Genomic DNA, 21119 nt, shown 5'->3' on the forward strand with positions numbered 1-21119 from the left:
GTCACCAGGGCCACAGCATCGCACTCTCACACTCCCATGGTGCGGTGCTCTGACAGCCACTACCAGCCACAGTGAATGTGTGTGTGTGTAGGTGCATGTTCATTTGTGTGTATTACAGTGAATTTACTCGGGGAGGCGTGTCTGCCTGTCTGTATAACATCGTTATGTAACGTGTGTCATGTGGCGTATGCAGAGCATACGTTTGTTGTCAGTGTATGGTCACAGTGACTTAGATTCCCGCATTAAAAAAAATGATTTGTCACTAATGAGGAACTACTTTTTATCTGCCAGTAGGATGGAGGAAATAAGACAACTTAAGCAACTATCAGCTGACTATGTAAACAAATGGTTTTACATATTTTACATTCTCAAGAATACACAAATACTAGTTTATGGAACTGAGCGCAGTGTAAAATAACCTCATGTGTCAGTCCTGTGCAAATCCTGCAGTGTTTTATCTGCAGACTGCGAGTCACAGCCTGTGAGACCATATTTGTCTTGGTGACAGAGCCTCAGTGCAGTGAAGAGAAAACACGTCAGACGTAAAGACTAGGAGAGTCTCTCTGGCCAGATCTGCCAGGGAAAACAAACACAAGCAAGCAGAGGGGGTGTGTTCAAGAGTTTGTTTTTAATATTAACTAGAAAAAAAATATTTGCCCATGTCCTCCACCCGAGTCTACACAGAATAATTCACTGTCACCGTATGAGAGGCGGTCTCCCAATGCACGAAAAAGTAGTTCACTAGCAAATACACTTTCTAGTCACAGTTTATGTGCTGTTGGTAAACAATAATAAAAAATACATCAGTTATAAATCAATCAAAAGGTATAGTAGTCATCAGTGAATGTACAGTAAAAGTATACATTTGTGTTTGAAGGCATCAAAAAGATTGAACAATGTAGCAGTGGAGATCAAAACACTTGATGTACAATTAACAAAACAGCAGCCGAAACCACACAACAGTCGCACTGTGAGCTGACGTTAGCTTCCCATCAAGGTCAGTTAATTTAATGAATTTCAATGTCATTTTCCACTTAACACACACTCAACACTCAATGACGCATGGGGGGGGGGGTAGAACTCACGCTTCTAATCAATATCATAAAGTTCCCCTCTCTACACACTGATATAAATAGGACGCACGGAGACTTCACACTGCCACCTCATATTAATATTCTTTACCCTTTACTCAGCTGATTGGCCTGTTGGATTTATTTTTCACCCATCGTTGATTTGAACTCGTCGGTGTGGATCGAGCTGTTTTTTTGCAGGACCAACAAGTCTCAGTTCCTTCAATCGTGACCTTTTAAAACTTGTCAGCCCCCCCCCGGCTGTGATTTGTGCTCAAATTTCTGGTATTAATTTTAATAAAGAGTATTAATTGCGTTGAGCTGACAGGCAAATTGAATGGAGGATCGTGACGCACAGTCTTCTAAACCACACGTCTTTGGACTTTTAAAAGTAGCTGAAAACTTAAAAGTTGCACTGTTAGAAAGCTGCTGTATGAAAACGTAATGTTAAAAAAGTATAAAACAGGCACATTTCACAAACTACACTGAAAAATAGACTTTTAAATACTTAATTTAAGCGTTCGTTTTAGGCACTTTGGGCAGTGGAAACAAGCTCTAGACACAAGAGTCACATTATCACCTTTTAATTTGATATGGTGAACTGTTAGTTTACACATCCAGCAGTTATGGAGCAACATTAGTTATCATTTAGTTGTGACCTGTGACCTGTCCAATATTCATTCTCCTTTTAGCTCTGTTTTAGGTCTCCACCAGCTCCTGAGGGACATACCTGGCTCTTTAGCTGCTAAATGCTCCACCGTGTTCACCGGCTTGTCGCAAACTATATCGGTCTGCTGTTTTATGCTGAGCAGGTTTTATTAGAACGTTTTCGCTGTAAACGGCTGTCCTGAAGGACACTACGAGAGAAGAAAAGCTGCAGAAATTCATAACAATGGGCTTTCCCTTCCGAAGTATTCCCCAGTGTTTTGGACCTTTAAACCATCCAAATCTCCTTCGTCATGTGCTTATCTCTCCCCTCCTACCAGTACATCTTGGAGACTGTTAACGGATCTGATGGTCAGGACTTTGCCCTTTACTGCGCATCCATCAAAAGTTTTCCCAAAACTTGTAAAACATAAAAGCACCAGTGGAGTAGGTCAGGATTCAGTTGCTTGCACAATGAATGCGTGTCAACAACAGGTGGATCCCTTAATCACCAACCTACTAAAAACATCATACCTGCCTCATTACCCAGTGCTTCACAGTACACTTTAATTGGTGTTTGAGTAAGAAATGCAAATTCATTAGTGGATGAAATAAATGCAAAAAAAGAAAGAAAATGTGCTTTAACCTATTCAAAGCTCTTTTAAGAGTTTCTACATTTTTAAAAGGTCCAGTGTGTAACATTTAGGATCTATTGGTAGAAGTTAATATAATATTCATAGATTTGTTTTCATCAGTGTATAATCACCTGAATATAGGCATTGTTGTGTTGTTGTTACCTTAGAATGAGATGTTTTATTTACATACGCTGAGAGACACCTTCCATGGAGTCTGCCATGTTTCTACAGTTGCTAAGAACGGACAAACCAAACACTGGCCATAGTAAGGACCTATTGCTGTTTTTCATGAGTTTCCCATCTACCGTACTGTTTCCTACAGTTCACAGCCCGTTCTCATTCCCAGGTCAAATACAGACACCAGCAGCTTTCAGTTAGTTGCAATCTGAAACTTCACCAATAGATGTCACTAAATCCTACACATTGCTCCTTCAAACAATGTGAACTTCACATCCATTGTCTTTGTTTGCTTTAATTCACTGCTTGTGCTGGTTGTGGAGCACAGTGAAAATGTTACTGCTGTTATGGAGCAGACCATACCGTGAGACAGACTCAATAAGGAGGCAGTTACACAATCTTTCTGCACGAGACAATTGATAGAGACAGTGCTGAACAGATGTGCTGAATAAGATAATATGTAAGAAATATTGCCAGTGTGAGATAACTGTAATCAATAGGGATTCTGGCAGTCTGACAGGAGCGTAGTGTTTGTGAAACGATCAAAAGCTGTGGTGACATTAAGAACAGAGAATAAATCCCCTGATTCAGGATGTCCAATAATAAAAGGGTTGCAACGTGGTGGCTCGTTTGGTGGAGTGGGCGCCCCATGTGAGCCTGAACCTTTTCCTGTCTGTCTTCATCTGTCCTGTCAAGTGGAGGCATGGAAACCCCAAGAAGTATCTTTACAAAAATAAAAAGGTGCATCAGATTTTAACTCATGTATTGCCATTTATGGTACACAATGGAAACTGTGCGTGTTTGTGCATCTACTATGTCTGAATGTACCTTGTGGATTCAAATAAAGCATGTGTGTGACAGGGTGGTGTACCCAAGCATGACCCCATCTCCACTTGTAAAAGTCATTACTCTGTTGATGGCAGCACCGCACTCTGCACCTGCTTCAATTATGGATCAATTGAGTCTCTGCATGACCCAAACACTTGTTCATCTTTTAAAAATAAAGAAATAAAAAATAAAAATGGGGATAAAGCTGCTAGTTGAGAGAAATGAGGATGATTACTAGTTCTCGCTCTCTGATCAGAAGTCTGATGAGGCCCAATATACCTGAATGTGTTCAGGCTTTTACCTTGACAGGAAGAGGAGTAGTGATGGTGGTGAAGGTGAGAGAAGAGTACAAACTCATCCTTTCTTTCTCCACTTGCTCAGAAGCACAAAGGAAAGTCTTATTGTTTTTTTTTTTTAAAGAAATAATCCTACATTTCTTTCAATGTGGAAAAATAAATGACGTTTTGGCCTTCATCAGGTCCTTCACTCATACGAGTCCAGATAGAGAGAAGAACCACAGTTTTCCTCCTGTTTTTCCATCACTGAGTAATAGTTCAGATGACCCCATAGTCCCTGAGAGACTTGAGCAGCACCGTGTCCTTGACATCGCTGAAGACCCTGCGGATGTTGTTGGTGTCTGTGGCACAGGTGAAGTGCGGGTAGAGAGTCTTCCGTTCCTCTCTTTTGTCGCGGTTGATGGCCTGCTGCTCGTACAACTTGCAAATGTAGTTCTTGGCGTCTTCGGGGTCTCGCCTTTTACCTGTCACAGAGGTGAGAAGGAGATGAAGTGAAAAATGTAAATAGACTGTACTTATATAGCGCCCTTTCTAGTCTTCTTCTAACCACTCAAAGCACTTCACACTACAATCTGCCATGCAAGGTGCCAGCTGCTCGTCAGAACAGCCAAATGTTTCATCAGAAACAAAGCATTCATTCATATTCATTCATTCACTGATTTCACAGCATCTAACACTTTAACATGGAGAGGGAAGAGCCGGGGATCAAACCACCAACTTTCTAATCAGTGGACGCTCTACCTCCAGAACTACAGCTGCCCCCAACAACAAAAGGTGAATTTAGGTTGAGCTATTTAATGAGAAATTCAATTAAACTGGAGCGGCAACAATTATTCCATAAGTCAATCTGCAAGTATTTTGACAATGAATTTAGTTCTTTTTCAAGCAAAAATGCCTAACATTTTTTGATTCCAGCTCCTTTGATGCTTTTATTTGTCATATATCACAGTAAAGCAACATTTTTGACTGGTGGTCGAATGAAACAAGCTCTTGAAATAGATTTCGTTGGGCTCTAGGAAAATTTAACAGTACATTTTTTCCTACATTTGAAGAGTTTTTGCTTGATAAATAACACAATTTTTTGTCAATAAACTCATCATTTATTTGTCGCTAGCTGTGTTGACATGGTCGACAACTGCAGCGCTACTAAACAACAGTAGCCTTCAAAAGTGGTTACAGCAGCAGTAAAAAGGTCCTCACTGTCTCCACACAGGAGCACGGCTGCATTAGCAGCAAATAGCAGCCAGCGATGGGAACTGCTCAGAGTTGTCGTTAAGGTTAAATTGACATCAAGGAGCTTGACCCTGTATGAGTCATTATTTTACCCAGCTAATGCTGATGGTAAAACACAGTGGGCGCACTGCAGGCTAAGCACACACACACACACACACACACACAAATAATTGCTCACAGTTACCAATTCCCACACTACACACACATGTACACCCGGAGGTTTGCGGGGGGTGCAGGGCTTGCGGGAAGCACCGTATCTGTCTGTGGTTGTCATGGGTAACAGAGTGAGAGAGGGTGGTGGTGGGGGAGGTTGTGGGGCGGTGGAGACTGTTAGGGCAACGCTCTACAGCCTTTCACACCAGCAGAGCTACAGGCTGCAGCCACATCATTAAGCACACCAAGTACCTGGAAGTGACTCATTTGTAGCTCTGTGTGTGTGTGTTTGTGTGTATGTGTATGTTTGTGTGTGTGTAGAGAGAAAGAAAGCAAGAACGCTAGCTAAAAAAAACTGGAATGACGGCTGGCTTTTGCCAACACCAGGACAGCGATGGAGGAACAACCTTTCCAATTCAGAATCAGAGACGCACTGGGGCTGAAATCACTTTGCAAATCATTTTTTATTTCCACCTGGTGCAGTAGATGTAGATGTGATGAGAGCTGCATGCACCAAGCAAATTAACAACATCACAACCCTTTTTTTTGTTTTGGTCTGATTCTGTCCACTCTGTGATGAGGATCCACACCTGCAGACAAGTAGCTGCAATGGACCTTTTTCACAGCAGCTGTTTTGACATGAAATAGTAGGGTAAACACAGGTGTTACCCACATGTACTTTAATTAGTAGCACTGGTAACACCTGTGTTTACCCTACTATTTCATGTCAAAACAGCTACCGTTGATTGATGACAGTGAAATCTGCTGCTGACTAAGCTCCGCCCTCAGGCTTCCCCAGTGTTGGATTTAGTTCCTGGTTCAGTGTTTCCTCTATGTTGATTTTGGAGCGGCAGCCCGCCGCTGTTAAATTTCTGCCGCCACGGTATCAGAAATGGGGCAGATGCACATTGTAGTCACGGTTGCCTTTTAAATGATCCTGCCAACATAATGCACCCCCGTTGGCTGCCGCTCACATTGCAATTTAACAACAAGTAGAACTATTCAGAGGTTATTGGGGCTGTCCACTTTAACTCCACATACTGTTGTGTTGATGTAGCTTATTGTCAAAACGTTCGCTTTCTTCCAAGTCGTCTATTAAACTAACAGCTCCACCAAAAACGTCACCGTGGTAGGTCCGTTTTAATTGGAAAATGTTCAACTTGTCAGTTCTCAGCTCAACATCCTGATATCAAACATCTGGAAACATTAAAACGGTAAATATATTTGTCTGTGTCGCAGCAAAGTGTCATACGTAAAACGTTTTCGACGGGGGGAAGACACACTGTGGTTTTTTGTGTCCTTGTTCCCACCACAACCGTCCCCATTCACAAAACTACAACCTCACAGCCTCTCACTCAGAGCTCCTTGTTCAGTCCAACCAACAAGCCAAAACCCAGAAGTCTTCAACTTACAATGAAATCAGCTTGTTTTTAATGTTTAGCTTTATTTAGAATCGATTATCAGAACTTTGGACCATTCATTTTTTTTAATCAACTAATTACTTCACCCCTAATCTACTTAATCAAACAGTTGCTATAAGTTTAATATAAGCTCACTATAAATTAGCACACACAGCTTACCTGTGAAACTGGGGAAGTATTTCTGCAGGTCAGAGGTCTGGACTTTGTCAGCAAGGATGTCAGTCTTGTTGAGGAAGAGGATGATGGAGGTGCTGTGGAACCATGGAGAATGGATGGTGGTGTAGAACAGAGCCAGACTCTCATGCATACGGTTCTGAAGAGAGAGACAGAGCCAGGTTTGAGATATTTAATAACTTTGCCTTGAAGAGAGAAAAAAATGGAGTTCTCTGGGATGGCAAGATGGATCTGGACGGTTGAGGATGAAGCATAGAGGAAGCGGTCCTTTAAAGGGGGGGGGCAGTTTATGGGGGGTCTGGAGCACACGGGCCACAGTGGAGGTTAATGAATGTGTTGGCGGACTAAAAGTGGCCACGAGGGATAAACGGCTTAGGGACATGATGGGAGGGAGGAACAGACAGAGGGGGGCTGGAGAGGCTGAGGAGACAGAGAGGGGGGGAGAGGGGGAGAGTTTTTCTTGTGCAAGAGTGCAACCTGCTGGTGGACGGGTGAAATTACTGCAGTGATGGTGACAATGAGAAAATGTTAGGATGAGAGACACAAGAAGATGGATGAATAGATAATATTTGTCTTCTTGTTTTATATACTTGTGTACAACTACATTTCAGAGTTATATATTTTACTTTTTACTCCACTATATTTATCTAATAACTACAGTTAGTGGTAAATACAAATTTTATTAATAACATTTATAAAGCAGTTAACTCTATAAAATGTCAGAAAATAGTGAACAATGGCCATCCAAGTTTCCAAGGAGACGTTTTCAAGCTGCTTCTATTGTCCAAGCAACAGTCCAAACACCAAAGATATTCAGTTAAAAATGATATCAAACTGGAAAAATATGTAAATCCTCACATTTGAGAAACTTTGAGAATTGCTGCAGCTTTTAATTACAATATAACATGTATAATAATAGTAAAACTCCACACAGGGGCCATTCTTTTACCTCTGATACTTAAAGTACATTTGTACTGTACACAACACTCTGCTTTTAGACAGACACAATGCTTACAATAGTTTCTCTCTCCTCCAGGACCTGGTCGTACTCGCTGAGGGAGGCCAGGAAGATGAGTGAGGTGACGTTCTCAAAACAGTGAATCCACTTCCGACGCTCCGACTTCTGACCGCCCACGTCCACAATCCTGTCAGAAGGGAGGCAGAGTTTAAAAAATGACAAGAAAAAAAACAGTTTGGGGGTACAACTTTAGAGTCTTTATATTTGGTGTAATTAAACAATTAAAGGTTAACTGTCGTGCTTAAGAGTCTCTTCACAGTAATCGAGGAGGAGAACATGCTCACTCTCACCTCCAATAAGGATTCTGGCAACCAATCAGTACTAATGCTGTTCAAATTAACATACATGAGCTATATAGAGAACACTCGGATGTCTGAGCTTCACTGTGCAGAATGATGTATGTGCAGAGTTTCACACTAGAAGGATGTTTTCACATTCATCTACTGAAAGTGGAAAGTTTCTCTGTGCTCATTGAAAATCTGATGTTTAAGGGAAATCAGTCCTGGCCAGTATGCAACTTCTACAGTGTGATGGAGAAACTTGAAGTCACCAGCGCACATACACTGAGAATAGACAGTGAAGTAGGAGATATCTTGTGTCATATTTGCCAATGCCAATATTTGTATATTCATAGATTGTGGAATTTTGTATCGAGGCAGAAGACCAAAAATGTGTTTGTCAAGGTCATCAACTCTTAAGTTATGGCCAAAAATCTATTTTGTGACCGTCGTCAAATTCTGCTCAGTTCATCCCTGAGTCTCATTGGACGTTTGTGCCAAATTTGAAGAAATTACCTCGAGGCATTTTTGAGATATCGCGTTCATAGGAATGGAACGGATGGACAACCTGAAAACATATTGCCTCCGGCCACGGCTCACGCTGGTGCAGAGGCATATAAAAAAAACCTGTCCAAAAGGCTTACGGGCTGCTCTCACAGACGTGGCTCTCACACAGCTGTTAATAAGCCAAGACTGCCTGTTCGTGAAGTAGACTGTACCAAACACTTACAGCATGTCACCTTTCTAATGTGGCACACAGGAAAAAAGCCTTTTTTTCCCACTTTTTCAAAATCTTTCACAGCTCAGTGTGAATCCTGATGTGGCAAGCATGCTCATAAAAGTACTGATTGTGTAACAAAGAGTTCCTTTTTTTTAAACCGTAACATATCAATCTGAAGGAGGTTTTTATTACCAAACAATAGTCTGTAATTTATTATTTTGTGATCAAAGAATCGAGATAAACTTTTTCTTCAGTTTAGGCTGTTTTAATGCTGAGCTATTACTTGTGGTTTAAAAGGTGTCTTTAACTTGGGAACCCAATGTTCCTTTGAAGAGAACGTTGTCTGCTTAGCTGTAGTCAGAGACCCCCTCTGATCTCGGAAAGAAACAATACCAACACATGTTCAAAATAAACCCAGAGAGCGACACCTGACTTCCCGGCAGGGGCTTTGTACAGACGCAATCAGAAATGTGATCCTACACAAACACACGCAAGCGTGAGCGGACAAAGCCTCTGCAAGAGTCAATAGTATTTTTTTCACAGTGCACTGAATAGTGTCGGTATTAGATTTGTCACTCTGACAGGTTGGTAACCTGAGGACTAGTCCACCTTAGTGTGATGGTCTTGATGGTGAAGGAGTAGTCGTGGATGCCTGTGGTGGGGAATCGAACTCGCAGCACGTCCTGTTCTGTGGGGATGTAGTCTGGGGCGGAGATGCGGTCCAGGTTACTCATGTAGCTGAAAGAGAGAAGAAGAAAGAGAAAGTTTTACAGCGGTGCTAAAAAAGTGTTTGTGACCTGCAGTAAAAACATATTGCCTGTGTTTACATCACTTCCAGCCTCGACCGGGTAAAACAAACTGAAGTGACAGAAGATATATGATGAACCAGTGATGATAAAAAAAAAAAACAGTGATTAAAAATACAAGAAGGGAGTGGAGTGAGTTCATATCAGCCCGTTTACAGACGACGGCTTTATGGCTCGTGTTGATACAAGCTGTCATTAGCTAATGTTGACTGCCTGTCTCTTATCATGCACACACCATGATGATTGAGCTGCTGGGTAAACACAGAAAAGAACAGCAATAGAAAGGAGAGAAAACAGAGGCAGGCTGAGTCGAGCCTTTGTTCTGTGACACATCAGATACAGACAGACAGTTGGCTGTTTTCCTCAAATGCTCTTTGATCAACTGGTGGTTTCAACATGGCTGAAAAAGGAAAAATGGCTGAATGTGCAATACAGTGTGTGAAGAACTAGCCCCCTCCAGTGGTCTCAGAACAAAATACAACATATAAAAGGTTTTCTCCAATGACAAACAAAGAATGTGAGGCTGAAACAGGCCAGAAATCAAACACATTAATAGTGGGATCGGTTTGTAAAACTGAGAGGGAACTGGAAGATATTCAAAAATGTTGCCACATCAAGAAAAAGATGTATTCTTATGTGAGGAACTAAAACAAAAAATTATAAAAATATTTTTGACATAATAGGAATATAAAAACATAACTAATAAGACACAGCTTCTACAGCCCTCAATACTTTTACCATTAAAAAATTCTACAGTGAAAGAAGCTTAAAACAACTTGTCTAGACGGCCATTTTTTGCTGCATGTCCACTTGTGAGTTTTGGTACAAAGGTCAGATGCAACATAAACAAACAATATAACAATATGTCAGTACATGTTCCCTTGTGATACATTAGCTGGTACGGAAACTGTGACGTTATTACTGCAGTCGTACTTTACTTCTGTAACTGTTGTGCTTTGTGGCAGTTCAGCTTTTTTTCTTATGTTCTGATTATTTGGTTTATGCCCGTTATGATGGCACATGTACATGTTGCTGTTTGTGTTCAGAGGTCTTATTCTTAGAGCTATCTATCCATGCAGATAGTTTAAGTCAATTGACAAAAAGAATTTGTTAAGATATTTTGATATTTAAATCAGTCATTTCTGAAACAAATATTCACTGGTTCCAGCTTCTCAAAAGTGAGAATTTGCTGCTTGTCTTTGTCTGATTTTATTGTGAATGTAATATCTTTGTGTTTTGAACTTTTGGTCAGACAAAACAACCATTTTGAAGATGTTACCTTGGGCTCTGGGAAGTTTCGAATAGCATTGTTTCACAATGTTTTGATCATTCAGATTGACTTCACGATTGCCTAACAAACCCTCTCTGTGATAATTTTTGTTGTTGTCGCTGTGTCAAAAGAATTTATTTCCTTTTCAAATGTGTCCTGTGGCCTTTGCCTGAGTTACCTGAATGAACTGTATTCTGTCGAGTGTTTATTTTCATTGTCTGTACAGTGAAACATCGCCGCAGGCCGGGTTGAATTCATGCACTCAGTTCTTAGCGGGTGGAGGAGAGAACAGGTCGTTCACGGCTGCATGAAAACTTCACGAGTAAAGACACCCGTGTGACAGCTGACGTAAAACACAGGATCAGATCAGGCTTAATAAAGCTCAACATAGCCGATGCCAATCAGTTAAAAAATGGTCTCATCCGCCTGATACCAACCTTTGAGATCAGACTGGGACATCTCTAGATGAAATGATAAAACTGAATAATCACTGAAACTCTTTACACTTCCACACATTTCTAAAGTAAAACATGATGTACTTTAAAGCGTGCAGTAAATACATATTCACATTTTTTATGCTTTAAGTTAATTAGCCATTTTAGAGTTGTGTTTTCACCTTTTTCACAGATGTTGTGAAGCCCTGTCTTGCAGCTCACTCTATCATAGATTCCTGTATTGTGATATCATTGTTGGCAACTTGCTGTGACAGTATGTCATCATGTGATATACCCGTGATTCCCCACCCTAAGTCAGGGTGTGGCATCATCTAAAGACTTCCAGCTACTCACTACTCTGTGGAGTCCAGGAGCTGGTACTCGCAGCGGCGGCTGTAACAGACCCGGATGCCCATGTCGGACCAGAGGCGGCGGATTGCGTCAACGTAGCCCCGCTCCAGCTGTGTAATCTGCACCGTGTTTACATCCTGCAGCCACTTGGCGTAGATCTGAAAGACAGCGAGAGACTCTGCATATTAGATTTTTTGCCTAAACTCAATTGTAAATCCAGTAAACCAGAGTAAGGCCTTACTCGAGGACTGTGTGTGTTCATGGTGATACTGCCAGCTTCTATTTAGCTTACAACATGCTGTATGTGTGTTTATGTTCTGTTTCATGCCTCTTGTTTAATGTGGGCATAAACACTCGACTGCAGTTGCCCTGATGCCCACACACCTGCGTCTACGTCTGTGTTTGTTTGTGAGTGAGTGAGTAAGTGAGTGAGTGAGTGAGCGTTCATGTGTAACTGGGTGTGTTCATGCTGGAGGTCCATGTATGTGCGAGTATACCTCGTTCTCTGGGTTGGAGTAGGGGATTCTGAGCGTGGTCATGGCTCCTGTCATGGCCTTCATGGCGGTTAAGATGTTCTGGAAGATGCATTTGGAGAAGGCCCTCCTCTCCTCCTCTGAGAAACCTCGTCCGTGGATGATCCTCATCTGTCGGATGAAGGTGGTTTTTCCACTCTCCCCAGTACCTGAAGCAACAAATAGGAGAAATAATAATTACCAAAAGTCATTATAGTAGGATTCTATCAACAGGGCAGCTCAGAGGTCCTCAGTTTTAATCTGCCTGTGTTTGTTCATGTTCTACCTGTGTCTTTATGGGTTTACTCCACAGTCCACGAGTGTATGCCGGTCATGTGAGCTGAAAACTCTACAATGCTCATACATGTAGGCGTGAATGTGTTTGTCCTGAGATGGATAAGTGGTTTAAAAAACAGATAGAGGTGATTTTAAAAAGGTAACTGAAGCTTGTCAGAAGTTTCACTAAAAGTGGAATCTGGTGGGAAATATCTGTCTGAATATTTTACCTCAGTTTCGTTCCAGTGTTCATGAGGCTGATAGGCCTGAAATACTAACTAGATTTAGCTCATAGTGATGAACCCACAGAGAATCATCACCTGACTCTGCACTTCTCCTCGTCTTTCAGCTCATTGTTTTGGTTTTAGGGCCGGCAACTTTAATGTTTTGGTTCAGTCTCACCGCTCACGTCAGCATTGTTTCCAGCATAAAAGCATTTACAAACTTTCTCACCCTCCCCATCCAAGCGTGAAGGAGAAACTATGGTGGCCATGAAAAGAACATGCAAAAATACGCAAACGCCCCCTTAAGCTGTTATATGAATACAAAATATACTAGAGGCTATGTTGTGCTGGGATCACACCAGCACTAAATTGGTGTGTGTGGTGCAATCGAACATATGACATGTGAGAAGTGAGTTTGGAGAAACAGGTGAAATGTGCCTGATATATTCAGTATGCCTAACCTCACAGCATCAATGTTTAACTTATGTTAGAATTGATATATTACACGTGTGTGTGTGTGTGTGTGTGTGTGTGTGTGTGTGTGTGTTAGTGTGTTTTCCCTGGTTTGATACAAGGAATGTACAACATATAAAATATAACTACAAACACAAACAGTGACCTTATACATAAACGTAGATTGGTGTTGGCCTGTCACACACTGGATAACAGTGTTACACATAGTGATACACATACTGACATAGTGAGTGAATACTGATGGTTGATGGGCCCCTTTGCCTACTTCCTACCCCCCCTACATCCAGCGCACTTGCTTGGACCAGATCTAGCTTAGAACTCTGCCTTCATTTTGATGTCAGTTATACACCTGAGAAATTTCATTATGGGATCTTGCACGGTTGTGAAGTTATCACGTTAAACAAAATCTACTGACCGGATGTTTATCTGACAGATTTTGCTGAGACATTTTCAGCCTCAGAGCTTAAAGTCAATTTCAAAGGAAGTGCCTGGGTTAGGGATGAAAACTTGATTTACTTTCTTTAATATATACTAGCTCCTTTATTTTATTCATATTTCTTTAACTGAGAACAAGTTGTGGTTCAGTTGCTCCACAGTGCTGTGGTGCAGTGATGTGTATCGTTAAATCTGCATCTGAGGAAACTAAAACTCTTGTAACCCTTTCCTGTAACGTCTCATCACTTTCGAGGATTATCAGATAATCCTTCAACCAAACTGTGTTGTAAGATGTTTTATTGACAGTCCTGTTCCCGTACACAAACATTTGTTTTCTGTCATTCTACACGGCGATAAGAGGAAATAAGTCTGGGCAATAATTCAATATTATTGTTTACCGTCTCTCTATTTCACTGCAGGGTTTCCCCCAGGAAATTATTCAGTAGCAATGGTACAACCCCAAGACCTTGATCTCATCCTGTTATCCATATGTTTTTATGTTGGAGGAGGAAGGGGGTCATTAGTTTTGGTCAGTTCGCCCACTTCCACAATAAATCAATAAAACAATGCCGGAGACCAGCTGAACAATTCTTAAATCAGGATGTTTTGGTTCATAGTACTGTTGAAAATCTATATTAATCTATTGGTCAGTTGAAAGAAAATATATCAACAACACGTTTGATAATTGATAAATCCTTAAAAAAGTAAAATATTCACTGGTTTCAGCTTTTAAAATGTGAGAGTTTGCTACTTTTATGTGTTTTATTTCATTATAAATTTGGCTTTCAGACTTTTGGTCAGACAAAAACAACTAATATCAACTAATGTAAAAATAATGAAGAGATAAACCAATAATGAATATAAGCTTAAATTACAACTTCACAGTTCTTGTTTAAAAGAAAAACAGGATTTTATTATAACCTAAAAAAAATGTGATGAACATCAGTAGTTTGTTTCCATATTGAGAAACTGCACTGATAAATATTAGTAAATATGTTTTAGTGCATATTGCCCTAAAATCAACATGTAAATATTCATTTTACAATATTTATAATTATTCTGTATTAATGACTTAAAAATGAAAAAAAGTTATTAAATGTTGGTTTCACCTATCATTTAATCAGTTAGTCAGTTATTTTCTAAATGAATTAATTCTGTTGTGATCTATAAGATGTCATAAAATAGTAAAACTAAATGACCATCACAATAACCCTAAAGACCAAGGTGCTGTCTTAAAAGTGCTGGTTTTGTTTGTCAGTTAATCTGTAAACTGTCTTCAACATCAGTTATCAAATCAGTCGCTGTACTACGTATTGATCAACTAATAGTTTCGGCTCTAATTTGAGCATTATGTGCAACTTTACCACCCATTAATACTCTCTGCCTGGCAGCTGTGGTAGACCTGCCTCCATATCAAAGCAGACATCAAAGCAGAAAGCGCCACTGTTGCCAATCAGGTCTAAAGTCATCAAACCAGCTGTAAAGTAGGCCTGTAGGTTTCTGTGTCTGCACTCATTGTGGTTTTCAGGTTTATAGCCAATCCCAATCTGGACCATTCTTTGCAGACTTGCTCTGTGAGACGTTTCACATAGTTTTCTCTCTCTTGGCTGCAGGCAACCAAACAGGCCAAGCAGTTTTTTCATTATGCAGGCAGGGTGTTCCTTGTAGTGTCGTCAGTTCAGTATCACCCAGTGGTAATTTATCTGATTTGCTTAATAAGTATTATATTGGTATCGTTAAAGGACAAACAAGCCGCTGTGTGCAAGGTGCTCTGTGTTCATTCACTGACCCAACAGGAGGATTTTAATTTCCCTTCTCTCCTTCTTCTTCTGCTGCTTGAGGAGCTTCTTGATCTGCTTGTCCACAGCGATGGTCGCCTTCTCCTCCTCGGACAGACAGCACATACAGGTGCGGCGGCACGACTGCCAGCAGCCCGCCATCTCCCAAAAAAACACTGAAATGAAACTGTTAATGAATAATCAGCTGTACTAACAATACACTCCTTGTCAAGTTGCCCAGTATCCATTAAATGTCAATTAGTTTTTACTTTTTACTTTAACTATTTATCCAATTCATTCAGCACATGAACTATACAAGTATGCCAAAGCACCACACGAATTAACATTATAATGCAAATACTGTATACTTAATGGTATAAAATAATATCTAACTCAATTGTACAACAAATACAAAGCAAAAACCTCTGTATGCTTAACAATTAGAGTCGATTTTAAATATTGATAACACAAATGTATCTGATTTAATGGACAAAAAAATATTTTTGCCAAAGTGTGATTTTTTGTTTTTGTTTAAAGTTTTCAATAGTAGTTAATTAAATATATAAAAAGTTTTAGCTTTCTACTCATTAGACCATTTAGGATTTACTCTAACGCACCCCTGGTGTCCCCGGAAATCTTACTTTGAAATCATAATAGGTCAGAGGTGAACTTTAAAATGGTGTTTCACACTTTGACTGTGTATCAGCAGCTCTGCTCTCAGTAAATATTCACCTGGGTCACTGATTTCTTACAAATCAATTCAAGACAAGTCTGTTCAAGAGGAGTTTTGGGAGTCACAAACAGAAAACAATACAGCTCCTTACCTCCACTGAGTCAGTCACACGGGTTGAAAGCGGGCAGGTACTCTCTCTGATAGCTGGTCCATTTCCCACCGTGTCCCCTCTCCACCTGCGGCTAACAGCTAGCAGGTACTGTCGCTAAAGCGCACAAACGGCGTCATTAGCTCCCCGATACGGAATTAAAACACCTTTTTTTTCTTCCAGTTAACACAAAACAACCTGCAGCTCGGGAAAGTCCACACCGCGCCTACAGAGGAATGTGAAGCCTCTGTGGTCCAGTGAAATCAGTGTAACAGGAATGCGCTCAGGGCGACGCGCTGCGGCAAGAGAGCGGCAAAGCACCGCAGCTGCGCCGGAAGGCACGGCACTGGACCTACACAATAAGAGCATGTTGCTGTTGGAATATAATGCATGAAAGAAATATTTACATCTTGAGAGTAACTTTTACTAATGCTGCAGGGTTTTAATAATTGTTCAAAATGGAATATACTTGAAAGCATCAGAGCACTATTGTCTTCTTGTTTACAGTTTACAGATAGTTGAACTTCTGTATAGACATTGTCTGTTGTTTATTGTTGCCTATTATGTATTTTTATATATGCATCTATTTTATTCACCCACTCTCCTTGTATGTAGGCTACATAATGTTTATCTTTCCTTGTTCAGCTTTGTTGTCCTTGTTCTTAGCTGTATGTCTACTTTCCCATATTACATTCATTCATTCAGGGTCAAATTAATTGTATATGTACACATAAAGTTGATTTCTAATTATTCCAATTAATCTCATTTACTCAAGTAGTCTTCTTAAATGCAGTTTCATGATACTTTACCCTAATATTGCCATTTTATGCTGCTTTATGCTTTCACCTTTTACTCCAGTACAACAGCTATGGTTAACAGATTAGAAATATACAAACAAAACATATGATACATTTTAAAAACATAATGCAATTTTATTTAATAAACTACCCAATAATATGTAAAACTCCGACCACATTAATGCACTGGTAATAATATAACTCTCAGGGGCCATTTTCTGCATACTGACTACACTCTTTGACAAGTACTTTATATAAAATATTTATATTTAATTTAACATGGTGTTATTATTACTTTTACTTAAGAGAGGACTGCATACTTCTTCATCAGCCGTATGAAAGCACAAAACACAGTTGACAAAATATCTTTCAAATTATTTTTGTTGTGGTTTCAGAAGTCAATTATAATTATTATTATTTGTTACAGCTATTTTTAGTCTTTTGGATCAAATCAAGAGGAGTTAATGATACATTTTCCATCAGCTGTAAAAAAAAAAAAAAAAAAAAAAAGCTTAAACACCTATAAGATCACATCCATACGGGTACTGCAGCAGTTTTCTGCCCCACTGTATGTTATTCATTGTTGACACTGACCACTCCTCGAGTATTGTTCAGCTCATGCATGACATGGACAGATATGACAGAATATGTAATGCTATACGTGCTGCCAAAACCGCTGTGGTTGAAAGCAAATCTGGCATAATAGCTCATGTCTGTGAGTGTTGTGTTATACGACCTAAGGCCTGATTCATCCTGTCTTTTATGTTTGACACCGACATGAAAACTACAGAATATGAAACTAGATTTTAAAAACTCCCGGCAATACATTTATTTAGTTTTTGGCACATAGATTTATTTCTGAACTGTTGATGAATTACATTAAATTAGTATAAATGTTGTTTTATGACTAAATTTCAAAACCTTTATCATCAAAGAATCATTGGAACTGTTAGGATGAAGTTAGAGTCTGTTTTTAGGTTATTGACAGAGAGTTTCCCTCAAAAAGGGCAAAAGGTAAAGCTAATTGATGATTTTATTGATTTATTTCTTTACATGTGGTATCTACTATTCTGTTACTGTACAATTTGCTTACTGTAGGCTACGTGTTTATGTCTTTGCACAAATATAATAAAAAAGAAAGAAGACAACAATAAAGAAACAGAATGGATTATGTGATTATGGCCCGAACAGAACACAACTCATTAAATGGTTTTATAAAAAAAAGTCTTTATTGATTCCCAGAGGGGGAAATTCAGGTGTTCAAATAAGTACAAATGCATAGAGAAAAGCAAAAAAACAAAGAAGAGGAACTAGACGTATATATGGGCCAATTTAATGTTTCTCTCCATGCTGCAATACAGTATAGTTTCCAAGAGAGCCAGAATAGGGACGTTTCTTTCCTTTTTTCCGACCCTGTCTAGGATTTGTTTTTAACTTAGAGAGAAAATCGGGAAAACTAAAAACTATTGGGCCAAATAAGAAAGAATAGGGAGGAATACTCTAAACAATATACAGTACAGACGGTTGAATCTGCTTTTACGTCGCATCAGGGACAGTCTATTTCTTTTTCCTGTTGCTGTTGTTTTCTTCCACTGATACGTTCAACTAGAATTGTGGAGCAAACAGACTGATGTCACATATCAGCATTTGTTTTTGTTTGCTGTTGTTTAATATTTAATTTTTGTTCTTTTGTTTTTTCATCAGTTACTTCTCACTCATTTTACATGTGGGTTTACATCTACCAACTGACTGGTCATGATCTTTCCTAAGAACTTAACCTGTTATACTAGAACCTCCTCCACTACTTTCATTACTTGGACTCAATAATACAGTTAAGTGCAATAGAGTATTCACACATTTTTAAACCTTTAAACTGGATATTATCTACCTACAAGAAACACACCTGCAGGAGAAAGATCATCGCTAATTAAAGAAGAACTGGATAACTCAAATATATCATTCTAAATTCAATTTAAGGACTAGGGGTGTGGCAACACTTATTAGGAAAAATATCCCCTTTTGTAATAATATAATCTCTGATAACAATGGTCGCTAATGTTCAATTGTGTCTTCGATCCAAATTTGAATTTGAATTGATTTTTAAGGGGTGTAAGAAAACTTAAAATACACTCTTTAATGTTTTCTTCTTAGCCATTGTACTATTTGTGAATTACAATTTGTGAAAAAGGTTCTAGAAAATATCAGGACAACTGATCTCTGCTCAAAATTCATCCAAATCACTTGTTTTACTTAAACTCCATAAAATATGTCCCTTACTCAGGGTTCGTCAGTTTACAATGATATAAAGGGGGTCCCTTAAGGAAAAAGGTTGAGATTCACTGTACTATGGAGCTACATTCAAGCTTACCAGTCTCACTCATATCCTTATATATAATAACCATCTTAACAATCCAGTGGTTCAGAATAGTATATGAATTTGGTCCCAATGTAGATGACATTTTGGCTATGAACAAGCATTTAGCTTTGCCCCCCCATACCATTTAACCCTCTCTTTACTCCTGCCCTGATAGAGCCAGCATTTAACTTGTGGTATAAGAAAGGTGTAACTTTCTTTAAAGATCCCTTTTTGAATAACACATTTTTTTTAAACATTAAAGCTAAACTTTCCTAAATGTTCTCAACCTCTGACTCTAGCTGTCCTGGATGTCACCAGTCACAAGCGACAATAGGTCATATGTTCTGGTCATGTAACTCATTAAATAATTTCTGGACCTCTATATCTCAAGTATACTCATATATCTGACACAAAACAGTAGATCCCAACCCATACATGGTGGTATTTGATGCCCCATCAGCAGAATATAGTCTCACTTCATATCATTCAAATGTTATAGTACTCACCTCATTGTTAGCAGGGCAACTAATTCTAAAGGGCCTTCTAGAGGGGAAGTCATGATGTTCCTCCAAAGGGAGAAGTTGAAATACACTCTGAATGCTTCACTTAAAACACATAATAGAACCTGACTTTTTTTGTTCTGTCTTTTTTTTTTTAATTATTGTATTGTATTTCATATTTCTCTTTACTGTGGCCAATGGTGTAAAAATAATAAATAAAGTCTTCAAAAAAAGAAGAAGAAGAAGGACTAGAAGTAGGCTATATAAAATACTTTTAAAATATAAATAATAATACAAATAAAAATACAAGAGCAATTCAACTCAAAAGGCAAGCATTCACGAGTTATAAAACGTTAGTGTTTTATGTTTTAACCTTTAGTGTTTGTTCAAAATAGAGATTATCTTTGTAGAATTGTCCAAAACTGGTGATTAATTTACTCACTTTAGTGTTTTGTACAAAGCTGGTCAGTAAACAGCATTATTTTGAAAAGCTAATACCGGAAGTTGATGTTCTGTAGTTCCGTGTGGTTTGACGTAAGCGCGCTGCGCTGCGGATAAAGTTTCGGCTGCTGCAGAAACTCTCCTGCTTCATGTTTCAGCGGCGCTGGAGTGAAATCACGGACACACACACACACACACACACACACACACACACACACACACACACACGTTTTAGAAGAATTATTGATCCATTAAATCAGATACATTTGTGTCTGTTTATAGAGTTTAAGAGCTGATCTTAAAAACTAGGTAATGAAATATAATATATAATTATATAATATAATATTAAACATACACTCATTACATGTTATACAATATAACACACACAGCATACATGTAGGCTAAATAGAGCAAAAGTCTGTATGAACTCATTACACCATCAAGTGCCTGTAGGACTCATACAGGAGTATCATCATCACTGGGTTATGATTCACCCTGTTTTTCCGAGCAGAGATGAAGTGCAACAGATATTTCTTGACTCCTCATCGGCTGGTATTTGGTTGTCAATCTTTTGTCTCGGCCAGCAGAACCGGTTGGTCCAGGCTTTCATGCTCTCAGATATTGAGATCACCTGAGCTCTGCATTGCCATGGGAACAAGGTGAGGTGAAAGAGTAAGAGAGGTGTGTATGGAGGGGTCTTGTTAGTGATTTATCGTGTGTGTGTGTGTGTGTGTGTGTGTTTGATACTTGAGATAAGCTTCATGTAGTTTTCAGTACAACAACCTACACATGATATAACACATGTTCATAAAAAAGTTAGTTCGACATATATAACATTTATCTGTATTACAGTATGTGTGTTTTTATTTAAAGTTGTACTTAAAAAAGATACATACAAAAACTGATTATTTCATGAAAGACAGTGTATTATTACACTATTATAGTTAGTAGTAGTAGATTTCTTTCAGGAACTTAACTCTATGTGCCCAGAAGAT

At 39.1% G+C, this 21119-nt stretch overlaps 1 protein-coding gene across 2 annotated transcripts; it reads right to left on the reverse strand.

The window, feature by feature from the left end:
- Positions 1–609: 609 nt before the first annotated feature.
- On the reverse strand, positions 610–16330 carry LOC127350339 (guanine nucleotide-binding protein subunit alpha-11). Of its 2 annotated transcripts, none has more exons than XM_051376848.1 (8): positions 16034–16330; positions 15221–15396; positions 12008–12192; positions 11514–11668; positions 9259–9387; positions 7648–7777; positions 6618–6771; positions 610–4115 (listed from the first exon to the last, which is right to left on the reverse strand). In XM_051376848.1, exons 2-8 carry the CDS (start codon positions 15369–15371, stop codon positions 3910–3912), a joined length of 1110 nt encoding a protein of 369 aa, XP_051232808.1. In that variant the 5' UTR covers positions 15372–15396; positions 16034–16330; the 3' UTR covers positions 610–3909. The 2 variants fall into 2 exon arrangements, with proteins under 2 accessions (XP_051232808.1, XP_051232807.1); XM_051376847.1 differs by having other exon boundaries at positions 15221–15385; positions 16034–16329.
- Between the last annotated feature and the right edge of the window lie 4789 nt (positions 16331–21119).

Source organism: Dicentrarchus labrax, unplaced genomic scaffold (genome assembly GCF_905237075.1).
Source record: "Dicentrarchus labrax unplaced genomic scaffold, dlabrax2021, whole genome shotgun sequence".
In the NCBI taxonomy this organism is placed as follows: Eukaryota; Metazoa; Chordata; class Actinopteri; family Moronidae; genus Dicentrarchus; species Dicentrarchus labrax.